At 40.9% G+C, this 17,521-nt stretch overlaps 1 protein-coding gene across 6 annotated transcripts in view; it reads left to right on the forward strand.

The window, feature by feature from the left end:
- The window catches only part of epha2a (eph receptor A2 a), a 44,710-nt gene that overhangs the window by 20,541 nt on the left and 6,648 nt on the right, over window positions 1–17,521 (forward strand). For all 6 annotated transcript variants that reach the window (XM_077603179.1, XM_077603180.1, XM_077603174.1 and 3 more), the window contains exons 2-7: window positions 1,066–1,133; window positions 4,420–5,056; window positions 14,762–14,917; window positions 14,983–15,315; window positions 16,758–16,885; window positions 17,011–17,188. In XM_077603179.1, coding sequence (XP_077459305.1) covers window positions 1,066–1,133; window positions 4,420–5,056; window positions 14,762–14,917; window positions 14,983–15,315; window positions 16,758–16,885; window positions 17,011–17,188 — 1,500 coding nt within the window. The remainder of the gene's footprint in view (window positions 1–1,065; window positions 1,134–4,419; window positions 5,057–14,761; window positions 14,918–14,982; window positions 15,316–16,757; window positions 16,886–17,010; window positions 17,189–17,521) is intronic.

Consider the following 17,521-nt stretch of genomic DNA (forward strand, 5'->3'; position numbering starts at 1 on the left):
CACCTGTGAACGATGCCTCGGCATGTCCGCTGGATGTCCCGTACCGAGGACTACTTGTGGTTTCACTTCCAGCCCGCACGCTTGTTCTATTATTATTTTCTCGGGGTTCTCAGACACAATTCGAGATGTTTCTTCACGCTTAATGACGTGTGGAATCACACCGACATGCTTGATTAGACTGTCAATGGGGCTGGCATGTGGCCCCTGAACGCACCATAAAGCCTGATGGCTCCTTGAACGCCTGACTTTTATTGTGTTACACTAATAAAACAATAAAATAAAAAAAACACGCACGCGAGCTTTTATAGTTCCAGATTTAACAATCTGAGCAAATAGTGACAGTTCAGTTTTTTTTGCCTTTGGAGTCTAGTGTACTAGTTTGTGTTCCATTAAAAAAAGAGTAGTTATATTATGCTTTTTTTAAATGGGAGTTGAGTTTCTAACCTTCTATAATGAGATTGTCTTATAATAAATAAATAAATATATTCTTTTGGATAAATCAGTACTGTGTGTATTTCTATTTTTAACAAAGGAAAAAGTCATTTATTTTTTAGATCAGAGCTAAAATATCACCATAAAAGGCTTTCACATCTCGTTTGTTTGGATAAAAACGACTATATTTTGCATAGAAAACTTTTTTTTAGTTGTAACCATAAACTAATTTGCTATCATTGCACGCAACTGTGAAAATGGGAAACAATTATTGCACAATCATTGGTAAAATTGAATTGAAACACTATAAAGTTATCGCCTTCTCCCAAACTCAGAATGTCAATACCTGATTAAAAACATAGTAATCATAACATTTCCCCTCTTAAATATCATCTTCAATTTAACCTTATTTATTCATACAGCGATGCTCTCTCCCAACTCGAGACTGTTGGAGACGTGACTCTTAATCCCACGAGTCGTCACTGCTTCCGTCTCTTAAAACTCTTTAATTTCAATGCCACAAATGCTAGTTGGTACGCCGCAGCAGTATTTTTAATGTTGCTCTTGGAGACTATGTATGTCCCGAATGGATTAATAGCTGTTTATAACTCCTATTTTCCCGCCTGTCTACAGAAGTATTGCTAGACATGAGGTCTTCGGGAGGAGAACTGGGCTGGCTGACGCTGCCATATGAGAACGGGGTGAGTATTTATACACCCGCCAGCATTTTCAAGACCTCGGGGGTCAAAGACTTTCTCTCTGATGTATTTCAAGTCTAATGATGTTTAGAAACGCTTCTCGGATAAGTCTGGCTGCGTAATTGACCTTTTTTTTGGGTGCCCTGCCTTCATAAAACGCAAAAACGATCATCAAAAGTTTGGAAACGTACAAAAGTGCCAAGAACACATTGGATTTAAAGCTTGTTATTGTTATTATACAAATATAATGAGATTTATGAAGCATTAGTTATGTCTATGCATTGATGCTGCACTCGCATTGGAAGATATTTGTTCCAAATTGGACTTTGTTCCACAGGTCCGATTCTGGATAAAAGGTATTTGATTTTTTTTCCGCACTTTGTTCCACATGTCCAATTCTGGATTAAATGTATTTGATTTTTTTTCTTCCGCACTTTGTTCCACATGTCCAATTCTGGATTAAAGGTATTTATTTATTTTTTTGACTTTGTTCCACATGTCCGATTCTGGATTAAAGGTATTTGATTTTTTTCCGTACTTTGTTCCACATGTCCGATTCTGGATTAAAGGTATTTGATTTTTTTTCTGACTGTTCCACATGTCCTATTCTGGATTAAAGGTATTTGAATTTTTTTCGGACTTTGTTCCACATGTCCTATTCTGGAATAAAGGTATTTGATTTTTTTCCCCCGGGGAAACCACTCCATTTTGATAAAGTGTCACTTTAAGACTTGATATATAGCAGCCTGGTGTCATTGTACATATACTGAGGCCGGAAGCAATGCACTATCTATAGTCGAGTGGTTTTCAGTCTATAAAAAGACCTCGGACATGAGTCAAGATGTAGTATAGCAAGTCCGTAAAGATCAGAACACGTATTTTTTGGTCACGGAATTCCCTGGCATGCCGCGAGGGTCGCTTTTATCTCACTGTACTTTGAGCATAATACAGTAATAATGTTATGAAGTCAACAGAGCAGTGGATATAAAAAGGTGTGCTGTTTAAATGCATCTATTTTGTTCTTTAGAGGACCATCATTTTGGCCTGTAATTGTAACCACATCTGACATGTTTTAAAGTACCTCTGATTAACCATAATTGCTTTTAAAATGTTCTGTAATAACTTTGAGTGATGATTTGGAGTAAATACCCATTAGTTTTTCCCAGACTCTTCATATTTACTTCTATGGCCTCCACATCATATACCTGTCAACTTATATGTTTTTGATCATTTCAAATTGTGTACGCCATATAAAAACTTTTGTACGGGTTTTTTTAAGTCCGTTTTTTGCAAAACCGATCTGGTTTTACCCATTTGGGCTCTAATCTGGATCGTTTCGGTCACTGCTAGCAGACAAAAACGTCATCCTTGACTGCTAATGTTGTCATGCTACCAGTATGCCTTTTCACTATATAAATATAGCTCGTCAGCAAGCAATGTACTGAGACAGTCTAGTTGTCAGCATCATACAGCGACATTTACAGAATCTTGAATTTAGTGCATACTGATTGAGCCGTCCGTCCACTTTGTAGAACATTTTAGACTTTTAAGTGCGCCCTATGTGAGTAAATATGTGCCGTGTTGCATTTGTATGTTTTTTTATCACTTAATAAGGGAACCAATTGACCGAGGTTGACACCTATGATATCAACTAAAGACAGCCCTAAAGAAAAGCATTTTGCAACCATTTTGAAACACATTGTTCGCACTAAAAATATATTTGGCATGATTGGGCTCTATGTTTAATTACTGTTGTCAGGATTGTCATTAATGAAGGACCCCCTGTAGTAGTAGCGATAATTAAAGGCATCTTTTTCCATGTCATCTTTAATTGCCCCTTATTTAATTTCCCATAAAATGTATAGTGACACCCCATGAGGCCCATGCGAGTTCTGAAAAAGACTTCCAATCTCACGACTCATCACTGCTTTCCCGTCTGTTAAAAGTCCTTAATTGCAATGCAGCGGTGACTATAAAGCGCAATTAACGGCTGAGAATGTTAGTTGGTGTTCCACGGTAGTATTTGTTGGATTTGTGTGTGTGCGTCACAGAAACACACACACACACAAGGCCACTTGTGTGTTACTGGAAAACCACACACGTCGACACATGTCCACGCCAATAATGTTAACTTGTGGAAAAGAAGCTCCAGCTTACTACTTTTCTTTTATTTGCTTGTCATTATGCGAGATAACATGGGTCCCCCTCTTTAGTGTGGGTAAGTAAAAAAAAAAAACATATTTTTTTACTTAATCCTGGTTGAAATACTTTGGTTTTCTGTGATTATAAAAGGCAAGCATTCGCCAAAAATGTATTCAAAAGGAACAACACAAAAATTGGGGCCAGGATGCAACTGTACACAAAAAATTGTCTATCAAACGTGTCAAAGTGGCGGCCCGGGGGCCAAATCTGGCCCGCCGCATCATTTTGTGTGGCCCGGGAAAATAAATCATTTTACGTCTATGAATGAAATTTAATTTAAAAAAACTATCTTGCATAAAACGTGAAAAAACTCACTTACTTGTGCCTGCCATTGCTCGCTGAGGGCGCCACCATCTTACCTAGGGATGAAAAACCAGACCGTTACGGACACGCTTCCTGGTTGTACTGCTCACTTGACTTCCTTTTTGAATTTGTCTACGTGCAGGCCACACCCTTTCGGAATGTGTAATCCAGCAATCGATTTATACAGTATCTAAGAAATACCATGTGCGATGATTTTTCTTAAGATTTTCCCTTCAAAGTAACAAATTTCTACTCCCATGAATATGGAGGTGAAAATTGTGAATAAGGGGGCGGCTTATACGAGAGAAATTGTAAAATTCAATGATTTTAAGGCAATTTTAAGGGTGGGGCTTATACGCGGAGGCGGCTAATATGCGAGAAAATATGGTACGTGACGTGACAAATCTGCTGTCACATTGGAATGACATTTTAATGTCGCAAGCAGTTTCGCAAGCTAGCCACCATCTAACTATAACTAATTCACTTAGGCTAACAGTCTGAGCTATGCTAGTCCAAGAAGTACAAAAGTGAAAGTAAAAAAAGCAAGTATACCAGAGTGAAATCCTATTTTAAACGAGTATTTCAGTAGAAGATATCTAATCTGCATGAACTGGAAGGGTTGGTGGCAAAAAAGCATTATACACCTCAGGTCATTGACCTCAGGTCGCATCTATAATATTTAAAACAAAACAAAACATGACACCCCTTATTGGGGGCAGCCATTTTGTGTCAGTCACACCCAAGCAAAGGAAGTAAGCTTACCTTTTTGGTTGTTGTCTTCCAGTGGGAGATCGTCCAGACGGTGGTGAACAGCTCGCTCTTCTACACGTACAGCGTTTGCAACATCGAGTCGAACGAACAGGACAACTGGTTACGCACCACGTTCATCCAACGGCGCCCGGGCACCACCCGGGTGTCCGTGGAACTGCGTTTCATCGTGCGGGACTGCAACAGCTTTGGCGGTTCCTCCGTGTCCTGCAAGGAAACCTTCAACTTCTTCATCTACGAGACGGACGCCGACGTGGGCACCAACTTCCGCAAGGGCCAGTTTCGCAAGCTAGCCACCATCGCCCCCGACGAGGTGACCAGGGACCAGACCCTCCTGGTCAACACGGAGACCAGGACGGTGGGCCCGTTGTCCCGGAAGGGTTTCTACCTGGCCTTCCAGGACATGGGCGCCTGCGTGGGACTCCTCTCGGTGAGGGTCTACTACAAGACTTGCCCGGCCACCGTGCAGAGCTTGGCGTCCTTCCCGGAGACGGTGGCGGACGCCTGGAGGGAAGTGGAGGGCGCTTGCGTGGAGAACGCCGTGAGTCAGGCCACCCCTCGCATCTACTGCACCGCCGAGGGCGAGTGGGTGGTGCCCGTGGGACAGTGCCAGTGTCTGGCGGGCTACGAAACCACGGGGGAGGCGTGCCAAGGTAAGGAGCCGCGTCACGGTGTTAAACGTAGTCCAATTAAAAGGCTTCACGGGCGCCGCGGAATGCTTTGGCGGCTCGTCTGGTTTGTTTCGGGTTGTCCAAGGAGGACTTGAAGGAAGTCGTGCTCGGCTAGATTAGGGTTGGTAAAGTGAGAACGCCTAAAGGCCCTTTTTGTTCTTAATTTAAACTGCAGTTAGCCGGAGATTACGTTATTTCATCTACTCCCAATCGTCGCATTCCTTCCGCCATCTTGATGTCAGATCTGGGGAAGAGCAGAGCCCAGGCTTGATGTGGCCGAGAAGGACGTATGCTGCGTCAGGCCACAAAAGAAGGCTACTTTTAGCACGTTGTACTTATATGGGAAAAGAACAACAATGCTCGTAAGGTTTATGGAGGGATGAAAGAGACGCTTCAAGCTGGAAAGAAAGCATAGAAAAAAGTTTTATTTTATTTTTTTATTGCACCTGGGTTATGCGAAAAAAGGAACAAGTGACTATTTTAGTAAACCTTGAGCTGGGCGATATGATAAAAACTGTTATCACAATAAATAGACATTTTCAGTCTATCGATAATTATCACGATAACTATTTTTGTTTCAAATTTCAAACATCTGTGAATAAGTAAATACAGTAATCCCTCGATTATCGCGGTTAATGTAGACCAGACATGGCCGCGATAAATGAAAAAAGGCAAAGTAGGGTCACCCCTATTTAAAAAAAGTGGGAGTGGCTTCCGCTTGCGAGTTTCAGCGTGGGTTTTCACATTTTTATGAATTAAAAAAAATGTATATATATTTTTTACTTCATTGCTGAGTTCTAGTACCAAGTGGAGGACAGGGGAGTGGCCTCCGCTTTGGAGTTTCAATGTACCGTATTTTCACGACTATAAGGCGCACCACATTATAAGGCGCACCCTCAATGAATGACACATTTTAATTTGTTTTCCATATATAAAGCACACTGGATTATAAGGCGCCCTGTCTATTTTGGAGAAAATTTCAGACTTTTAAGTGCGCCTTATAGTCGTGAAAATACAGTAGATTTTCACATTTTTATAAACTTACAACAAAAATTAATAAAAAAATATAAAATTAAAAAATTCCCCCTGAAAAAAATCAGCGATAGTTGAAGCCGCGATATTCGAGGATTACTGTAAATGACTTTCCCCCTGATTTAAATATGAAAATAACTATATTACCTTACTTTATAAGAATAGAGAATATAAAATATCATTTTAAAAAGTATTTCTGTTGTTCTGTTGTGCAATAAAGATAAGACAACTTCCTTACACTATAAAAAGTAAAGAATAAAACCTGCAGATTATTTTTAAATTATAGAATTTTTATCAAAAGTTTTTAATATTATCGTTAACAAATTATTTCGCAATGATGATCGTCAGTGTTTTATCGCCCGGCTCTAAGTAAACCTTTAGTTATTGTTTGAAAAAAAATACATGCCTTTGCACTTGAAAGATATTCTTTGAAAATAATAACCTTGACTAATCTTAGCTTTTAGTGCAAGGATAAGAAAAGTCGACCTCCCTCTTCCTCTGAAACGATGTTATCACTTCACTTTAAGACAAAAGCAAAACCGGCAGTTTGCAGTTAGATGAGGCAGCTGAAAAATGTCTCTCCATGTTTGTACAATGACATCACAGACGCAGAAATTGCCCGACAATTAGACGCTGTCTTCAGGTAGTACGCGAGTAGTACATTTTTTTTTCCTTTCAAGCTACTTTGAAGATATTTTGACATTTATGTGCGGACCAGTTTGTGGAAACAGTTTTGAGGAAGTACAAAAAGAGATTGACACTTTATTGGCTCAATTCCACAGACAGGAAGTTGTTATAGCTGCATGTTTTTCCAGTATTATGATGGTGAATTTGAGTTTGAGTTTGATTTATTTCATAAGGGACAGCACATATTAATACATATTTATATTCATGTTAATAAACATGTATATGGAAATATGTAAGATTGTAGCCGAGGGCTAATTTTTATCTTTAGTCCCTTGTGTAGGTTGAAGATAAATGCTGACATATGCTAGCATAGGTAGCAGTTTTAGACAGGGTTGTGATCGCAATTTGTTTGTCTAATTGTCAGGTTTTAAGATGATTGGCCAAGAGTTTCGGAGGCGGGAGTTCATGTATGTTAATTGTTTTTTTTAGTTCCTGGTATTTGCGGCACTCTTTTTGAAGGGAACTACACAGTCACCTCTAGAGCCAGCCCTTGTTGAGGTGTCCTAACGGGAAGTCCGATATGCTATTAAGTTTAAAGAAGTACCAGACTTTTTGTTGGCTGTTTAAAACCGTTCCCAGATTTTCATTTCCTTAAAATACTCCAAGGATTTCTTGTCTTGATGAAATTAGCGTGGCGAGTACTGAGTCATGGCTAGTCCATCTTGGGGTAGTGCGAGTTCGGGTTTGAAGACTTACCGATTCTTTACTTTTTTTAGAAAGGAGCTCCAAGTGAGCCAAAAAAACGTGAATAATCCTGAATTCTAAATCTAGGAAATCTTCTAAATCTTCTAAATCGTATTTTCGTTGTGGACCACATAGCAAATAAATCGACATGATCCGACCCACCAAAAAATGGCCTCTACAGACCAAATTTGTAGTGCGAGTTCGGTTTTGAAGACTTCCTAACGCTTAACTTTTTTAGAAAGGGGCTCCAAGCGAGCACAAAAAACGTGAATAATCCTGAATTCTAAATCCAGGAAATCTTCTAAATCTCATTTTCGTTGTGGACCACATAGCAAATAAATCGACATGATCCGAACCACCAAAAAATGCCCTCTACGACCAAATTTGTAGTGCGAGTTCGGTTTTGAAGACTTCCCAACTCTTTACTTTTTTAGAAAGGAGCTCCAAGTAAGCCAAAAAAACGTGAACGGTCCTGAATTCGAAATCCAGGAAATCTTCTAAATCTCATTTTCGTCGTGGACCACATAGCAAATAAATCGACATGATCCGACCCTCCAAAAATGCCCTCTACAGACCAAATTTGTAGTGCGAGTTCAGGTTTGAAGGCTTCCCAACTCTTTACTTTTTTTAGAAAGGAGCTCCAAGCCAGCCAAAAAAACGTGAATAATCCTGAATTCTAAATCCAGTAAATCTTCTAAATCTCATTTTCATTGTGGCCCGCAACATAGCAAATAAACCAACATGATCCAACCCCCCCAAAAAAGCCCCAGACCAAATTTAAATCCAGTTTTTCCTTGTAAAACTACACTTTCCGTACCATCACCCCTTAAGAGAAGACGAAACCTTTCCCGTTTGGGCCACTGAAAGGAATGTTAGCATTCTATTTTAAGTCACATGATTGGCGCTTGACATGGATGTCGAAATGTCGGGTTACGTTATCCCCGAAGAGAAGCGGTGAGTCAATAAAAAAAAAACGAGGTGAGAGCAAAGAGACATAGCTGTGGTATGCCTACTGTATATACTGTGGAAAACGGACTTTCTTTGGCATGCCGGGGTGTGGTGTGTGTGTGGGTGTGTATGTGTGTATATATGTGTGTGTTTGAGGAAGTGTGGGAGGATAGCGGAGAGCACAGGAAGGAGGGGAGGAAGGGCACGGCGTGGTGCGGGGATTTTTCTGAAAGGAATTCTTTCACCCTGGCGTCACCTGTTGCACTGATTGACTAAAAGAAGGCCCGTGTGAATCGCTCTTAGGCGGCTACCTGCGCCTTTGGTATTTTGTTTGGGCTCGTCGCCCAGGGCAACCAGAAACCGCAGATTACAGGGACGCTGCCCCGGCACGCCTCTCTTAGTCAGGATTGCGGTTTATGACTCCCGCTGTTTTCCAGTCACCTTGACTGGCAACGTCGCCATTCCTTCCACGCCGACCAATGCGAAACGCGGTGACTTAGCGGGCTAGGCGCTTCAAAGGGATCGAGGACGAGGGGCAGGATGAGGTTGGAGGAAGCGAGGAATGCTTCTCGCCAATGACCGCGGATGGTGGACTCGCTCGCTATGAGCTCCGGAAACAGACGTTATGCATGAATAGGAAGGAAGGAAGACGGGAAATATTTATGAGGGATTACAATGATTTCATGGTCCGGAGTTGGACTTGATATTGTATAGTAGCAGCAGTGGGGCTTGATTTTAATCGACTAATCGAGAAATCGTAAAATCCAATGATTTTAAGGCAATTTTAAGGGTATAATTATGAATCAGGGGGTGTCTTATACGAGTGAAATTGTAAAATTTAACGATTTTAAGGCAATTTTAAGGGTAAAATTGTGAATCGGGGGCGCTTATACGAGAGAAATTGTAAAGTTTAACGATTTTAAGACAATTTTAAGGGTAAAATTGTGAATCAGGGGGCGTCTTATACGAGTGAAATCGTAAAATTCAATAATTAAGGCCATTTTAAAAGTACGGCTTATACGCGGGTGCGGCTTATATGCGAGAAAATACGGTAATTCTTTACGTACAGTATAAAAAAAGCTACAAAATGACACAAATTTTCTCGATATTTGAACAATTCGGCAATACACATTTAATCCATTTCAACCGGGACGTTTAGCGAATACCTTAACTTTACCCCCAAAATTGCCAAGATGGCGCCAGCCACGCGGGACCCAGTGGCAGTAGCTCTGTCTACTCTTACGTTTTTCGTGTTTTACAGCCCTTCTATCTTTTTTTTAATTACATTATAATATTTCTTAATACATTCCTTTTTCCTTTTCCTTTTCTTGCTACTGTCCCAAAGAAATTTCCCGAATACGGGATGAATAAAGTCATCCAATCCAATCCAAAACTTGGAATTCACATTCCTACACCCCTCCCATGAAAAAAAACAACGCAAAAAACCCACCAGGTTTCTTAAAAACGATTTTTTAAGCCAATCTTATTGACAGAATTCCTCCACACTTGCGACGTCTTCATTCCGGGCATTGAATGTCGGCGAAAGTGATATTCCGGAAGACCCCAATGAAGAGTCCAACTGTTTTTCGGGGGTTTGTGGGGGGGGGAGCGACGGATAAGGAATGCCGACTGACACAAATGAGCAGGTTGTCTCGCAGTGGTCCGACAGTTGGCGTACGAGGGGCGCTCGCTTTCCGCGGTCGCTTAGTTAGGCGCGGAGTGTAATTTAGTCAAGAGGATTAGTGGGCCAATGGGACAGCTGTTACGTGGCCCCGCTTTACCTCCCCTCGGGTCCTTTCATCCGGGCGGTTAAGGCACGCAACGGGCCGACTAATCCGTGTTCTCGCTCATTAGAACAATGGCCGCCAAAGCCCGGATTCAATTAACAGATGCACCGGTGCGGAACGCCAGTCCTTTTCACGTGCGTGCCGTCGTCCGAGGGGAGTTTGGGGCAATTAGATGGGCGGTTTCGATCAACCAGCGCCAACACCAAGGGTAAAATTATGAATCAGGGGGCGCTTATACGAGAGAAATTGTAAAATTCAACGTTTTAAGGCAATTTTAAGGGTAAAATTGTGAATCAGGGGGCGCTTATACGAGATAAATTGTAAAATTCAACGTTTTAAGGCAACTTTATGGGTAAAATTCTGAATCAGGGGGCGCTTATACATGAGAAATCGTAAAATTCAACGATTTTAAGTCAATTTTAAGGGTAAAATTGTGAATCAGGGGGCCTTATACGAGTGAAATTGTAAAATTCAACGATCTTAAGGCAATTTTAAGGGTAAAATTGTGAATCAGGGGGCGCTTATACGAGAAATTGTAAAATTCAACGTTTTAAGGCAATTTTATGGGTCAAATTCTGAATTAGGGGGCGCTTATAGATGAGAAATCGTAAAATTCAACGATTTTAAGGCAATTTTAAGGGTAAAATTGGGAATCAGGGGGCGTCTTATACGAGTGAAATCGTAAAATTCAATGATTAAGGCCATTTTAAAGGTACGGCTTATACGCGGGTGCGGCTTATATGCGAGAAAATACGGTAATTCTCGACGTACAGTATAAAAAAAGCTACAAAATGACACCCATTTTCTCAATATTTGAACAATTCGGCAATACACATTTAATCCATTTCAACCGGGACGTTTAGCGAATACCTTAACTTTACCCCCAAAATTGCCAGGATGGCGCCGTTCACGCGGGAGCCAGTGGCAGTGGCTCTGTACACTCTTATGTTTTTCATGTTTTACAAACTCTAAAGTGTAAGGGTGAGCCATGGCGCCATTTTTACGAGTGGCGACGACTAACGCAATTTATTTATGGCACCACCATGTCCAGTCCGTCCACACAATGGATGAATAGAGGCGGGAGTTTCTTTAGTGGCTAGCACTCGGGCTCGAGATTAAAATGGGCGGGCCTCCTTTTCTTATGCCGAAGGACCCCCGCACCCGCTGAGTGACTCCCCAGAGAGAACTTCTGTTTGTTGAAGCTCCGCCCCCCCTTCCTTTAAGGCGCTCTATTCATCTTGTTTCTCAACCTGTTCCTTATCCTTCACCATGGCGATAGTTGAAGCACATTTCTATAAAGTGGTCCAAGAGTGGAATGATGTCATAACTTGCCAGTTTGAAGCTTGCCAGATCATTTTTTGGTGACCTAAAATCAACTCACGATTGGTTGAAACTAATCACAACAAATCAATGATATTTTGTTGTTCAATTCTCCCTTCAATACGGGCAAAAAAAGTCGGAGAAAGGCAATTTTTGATTTTAGTTTTAATGTAACAAGGGAAATTGTGGTGGTTCGTTCGTGGTCAAGCAATGCCAGAATTTTTACTTTTATCAACGTTATTTAAATATGTATGGAGTGAATTTTTATACAGTAATCCCTCGATTATTGAGGTTAATGTAGACCACACATGGCCACGATAAACAAAAAACGCAAAGTAGGTTCCCCCCATCTGTTTAAAAAAAATAATGTATTTAAAATTTATTTTATTTTAAAAAAATGTAATTAAATTAAAAAATTACTTAAAATATTATAATTATTTTACTTTCAGTGCATAAATTTTCACATTTTTATGAACTTACCATAAAAATATTTAAAAAAAAACATTTTCCCCAGAAAAAAAATCGTGATAAATTGAAGCCGCGATATTTGAGGGATTACTGTACTAATAAATTAAGGATTACCAGTATAAATATTTAGAAAAACAGTAAGGAAACAAACAATTGATTTTAAAGTCTTGGTGGCCCACCTTTAAAAAAAAACAAAAACATTTTTGAACACGTTGCAATGTATATTCCATCATGCTATAAATCAGAATCGATAAAAAAGATGTTTATGCAACATTTAATGAAGATCTGTCAAACATGTTTTCCATTTCTCGGAACATATGCACAATTTTGCAGTTACTCTAATTCCTGTCGTTTAAATATTCCCCAAAAAATGAAACTACGCGGCCATGTTTCGTTCTGAAAATAAAATTTGAACCCCCAAAACGAGGGTCATCGTTTAACGATGCTGTCCTCTTCCTATGGCGGGGGTGCTTAAGATCCCTCTATCTATAGTCGAGAGCATTTCAGTCTAAAAAAAAACATTTCCGGAGATGACTGGGTACGAAGTGCCAAGATCTCAACACGTGTTCTGTGATTAATTGTTTCTCTTCCCTGTTGGAATCATACTCTCATTCCAGCGTACTGTATTACATCCAATAATTACATTGAGCAATCAACAGTCAACCTGAAGAAACACACCCACATCTTCCAGCCGCATTCCTCCCCTAAAAAAAACGCCTGCTGTTTTGTTCCCCTGAACTCTGAAAAGCAGCCAACAGCGTTTCCTCTTCCTCTTTTTCATTAAACTTTTCAACCTTGCCTGTCATAATTTGCCGTGAGTGGGAGGAAGGGTCAGAAAGACAGGAAACATCACACCAAAACTGTCCACGCTGTCCTCTTGCCCCCCGACTTTTGTCCACTCGGCATTTTGATTAACCTCCCCCGGCCGGGAAAGTCCGCTCGCTTATCGCCTCGGTTAAGATGTTCAAGGCGGCCGATGGGTCGTTTCCTTTGGCAAAAACACCCAGATTACCGGCTGTTTCTCTTTTGTGGTCCGTTGCGGCGTTGGCGTCGTAAATCGAGACTCCGCCGGAGGCGACCGAGCGAAGAGTTCACTTTCGGGAAGAGGGGATCATATAACCTGACAGGTTACTATATTTTCTTACATATACTACACTAAAAAAAATGTTGCAAAAAAGTCACTAAAAAAAGTTGCAAAAAATGTCGCTAAAAAAGGCGCAAAAAAGTCACTAAAAAAAGTTGCAAAAAAAGTCGCTAAAAAAGGCGCAAAAAATGTTGCTAAAAAAAGTCGCTAAAAATGTCGCTAAAAAATGTCACTAAAAAATGTTACTAAAAAAAGTCGCAAAAAGAAATTTCGCAAAAAAAATGATGACTGAATCGAGGGTACGGCTTATATGCGCATAAATTAGACTTGACATGCACGAAACTGCAAGGCGATAAAGACGAAACGCCATAATGCAAGACAATACGGCCGATATGGAAAGCACTTACCGTATTTTCTCGCATGTACGCCGCATTTGGCACAAAAAAAATTATGACTGAATCAAGGGTACGGCCTATATGCGCACAAATTAGACTTGACATGCACGAAAATGCAAAGTGACAAAGAGGAAACGTCATAATGCAAGACAATACGGCCGATATGGAAAGCACTTACCGTATTATCTCGCATATATGGCGTATTTGGCTCTAAAAAAAATGACTGAATCGAGGGTATGGCTTATATGCGCACAAATTAGACTTGACATGCACGAAACTGCAAGGTGACAAGGACAAAAAGTCATAATGCAAGACAATGTGGCCAATACGGAAAGCACTTACCGTATTTTTTCGCCTACCCGCCGTATTTGGCGCTTAAAAAATAATGACTGAATCGAGGGTGCGGCTTATATGCGCACAAATTAAACTTGACATGCTCAAAACGCCATAGCGCGGGACAATGCGGCTGATACGGTAATTTATTTCAAAATAAAGAAAAGACAGATAAAACGCTAAAAAAAATTGATGTTGACATCTAGTAATGAAATTCAAGAAACAAAATAAAACAGTATCTTGCATAAAACATGAAAAAAACTCACTTACTTGCTCGCTGAGGGCGCCACCATCTTACCTAGAGAACAAACTAGACAGTTACGGACACACTTCCTGGTTGTACTGCTCACCTGACTTCCTTTTTGAATTTGTCTTAGCAGACGATCCTTTCGATTTCATATAGTATCTCCGAAATAGCACGTGCGATGATTTTTCTTAAGATTTTCCCTTCAAAATAACACATTTGTACTCGCTATTAAAACAATGAATATGGAGGTGAAAATTGTGAATCAGGGGGCGGCTTATACGAGAGAAATTGTCAAATTCAACCATTTTAAGGCAATTTTAAGGCTTATACAAGGAGGCGGCTAATATGTGAGATAACACGGCCGAGTCGGCAACGCGTGACCTAAGACGTGGCCCCCCTTCAGGTAGAAAAGGCAAGCCAAGACACATCGCGTCGAGAAATCCCTATTCATTCCTCGGTGTACAAAAGCTCGGTGATTATAGGTTACTTCAACAAAAGCTTCCTGTTGGGCGGAAAAGCCTAACGTTACAGACATAGCCTCATTGTTTTCTTTTTGTTCCGTCATTCCTTCCTGTTTTTTGGGTCTCGTTTATTCCTAACCGTTGAAGTCACAGTCAAGTTAAGGGCAGATTTTTGTCAGCGTGTAAAAATATCCAGTTATTTTTAGTCGGGTGAATGACCAAACATTTCTTTTTGACGCAGAATGCAAGCCGGGCTACTTCAAGGCTAGCGTGAGCGCCAGTCTGTGTCTGCCGTGTCCCGCCAATACCAAGCCCTCATTGGTCGGCGCCACCCGCTGCGAGTGCGAGGACGGATTCTTCCGCTCGCCGTCGGACACGCCCACTTCACCGTGTTCCGGTGAGACCCTCGGTAATACTCAAGGGTTGGATTTGGATGCTAACTCTACTGATTTCCTCCCTTAGCTCCACCCAGCGCCCCCCGCGAACTGACGGCCACCACGCTGTCCGCGGACGGTCGTCTGCAGCTGGCCTGGAGTCCGCCGCTAATCACGGGGGGCCGCGCCGACCTCACCTACAGCGTGCTGTGCGAGCTGTGCGATAGTGTCTCGTGCGCCCCTTGTGGCGAGAAGGTTCGCTTCGAGCCGGGGCCCGCCGACCTGCGGGACGCCGCGGTTGTCGTCTGCGACCTGGACTCGCATCTCAACTACACGTTTACGGTGGAGACGCACAGCGGGGTGTCGCAGTATGGCGTCGCCAGGCCTACCGCTACCATCACGACCGCGCTGGACTACACTGGTGAGCCAAGGCTTCTTTTAAAATCAATTCCATTTTGCTGTCTTTTTGGCTCGATTGTTTATCAATAATAGAAGCATTTTTTGTGTACGGTGGTACCTCGAGATACGAGCTTAATTCGTTCCGGGACTGAGCTCGTATGTCGATTTTCTCGTAACTCAAACCAACGTTTCCCATTGAAATGAACTAAACACTAATTAATTTGTTCCAACCCTCTGAAAAAACACCAAAAACAGGATATTGGATCTGAAAAACATTTTTATTTGTTCTAATTCGCCATCTATTAACAAAGTAACAAATAACTAGTGGTTTAATAGTACTAAAATGAGTTTAATAGTACTAAAATCAGACTTTTTGTACGCAACGCGCTTGTAATATAACAAACAAATTTAAATGAACTTGGATTACGATGCAGACACCCTCAAAAATAAGTTTAATCTAACCTTACACTAAAGTAACAAATAACTAGTGGTTTAACACTACTAAAGTGTGTAATATGATTAAAATCAGACTTTTTGCATGGCAACGCGCTCGTAACATAAAGTAAACAAATTTAAATGAACTTAGATTATGATGCAGACACACTCAAAAATAAATTTAATCTACCCTTACACTAAAGTAACAAATAACTAGTGGTTTAACACTACTAAAATGTGTTTAATATAATTAAAATCAGACTTTTTGCACGGCAACGCGCTCGTAACATAACAAACAAATTTAAATTAACTTGAATTACGATGCAGACACCCAAAAATAAATTTAATCTAACCTTACACTAAACTTAATTCTAATTTTGATACCACTTTCAGATGCAACCTATTGAGGGTTGTTTGCTTTTGTAGTCCCTTCAAAATATTCCTAAAATAATGCATGTTATTAATGTGTCTATTTTTTATTCACTAATCATTGTCTCAAATGCTTTCCATCCAGGCGGTTGTAGTTCGTTTGAATTTTATTCCATTCCTAAATTCAACAAGTAATGCTAAAGGTATCAAAATTTCAAACAAAATTAGAATTCAGTTTAGTGTAAGGCTAGATTAAATTTATTTTTAAGTGTGTCTGCATCAAAATCCTACTTCATTTAAATTTGTTTATGTTATGTTACGAGCGCGTTGCCGTGCAAAAAGTCTGATTTTAATAAAACACTTGCGTCCAGGCTATGAATCATTTTTGGGCTCGACTATAATTGCCTAAGACCTACTTAGATGTATACTACCCATTTTATTCATCTGGGATTGCTGTCAAACTGACTTCATACTGTCGGTCACCCTCAAACTTCAAAAATGTTTTGAACATATTTGCAAAAACATGACTTTTTGAACAAGGGGGAGGGAATTCAGGCCACCCACTAGATCCCCAAAACCTTCTCCTTCCAAGGTCCACGACTCCAGTGAGTCACTAACGTTTGTTTTCGTTCTTCGCCTTCTCCCCGACCATCTCGCCAGACCCCCCAAAGGTGACGTTGATCCATCTGGATGATCGCGGCCCCACCAGCCTGTCTCTGTCATGGACTCTGTCTCGCCGACCTCCGGCGCACATCAGTCATCGCTATGAGCTCATGTACCGCAGAAAAGTAAGACCGAGGGCTTTTTGGGGAGATTTTGTCGTGGGGGGCTTCTTGATGTTTTCTCGGGAAGATGATCCCCCCCCCCCCGTCCTAATCCAGCCTTTTAACCTTTATTTTCATCTTTTTTGAAGGACGGCGACGGAGAACGTGATGTCACCACCTACACGGTCCTGATCCTGGACAAGAGCTCCGTGCACATTAATGACCTCACCCCAGACACCACCTACTTGTTCAGGGTGCAACCGCTCGGTCCCGAAGGGATTGCTGGAAGCTACAGCACGGAGTATGAGTTCCACACACCACCAATAGGTAAGTGGTGCTCGGGTTAGAACAAGGGTGTCAGACTCGGGTTGGTTCGCGGGCCGCTTTAACGTCAACTTGATTTTAAGGTGGGCCGGACCTTTTTAGATATATTTAGATTTTTTTATAAATGGATTAAAAGCCCTGAATATTCAGTTTTTTTATAGATCTAAAACAATGTTTATTTGAGCTTTTTTTTAAAATATATTTTTAGATCTTACAAAATGATTTTTGAACTAAAAACACAGAAAAAATTGATTAAAAAATTACAATTATTGATTTAAAAGGGGGAAAATCAGGAAATCTGATATACATCTATACTCGTCATTTTAATTTGATCCT

This window comes from Stigmatopora argus, chromosome 6 (genome assembly GCF_051989625.1).
Source record: "Stigmatopora argus isolate UIUO_Sarg chromosome 6, RoL_Sarg_1.0, whole genome shotgun sequence".
Lineage (NCBI taxonomy): Eukaryota > Metazoa > Chordata > Actinopteri > Syngnathiformes > Syngnathidae > Stigmatopora > Stigmatopora argus.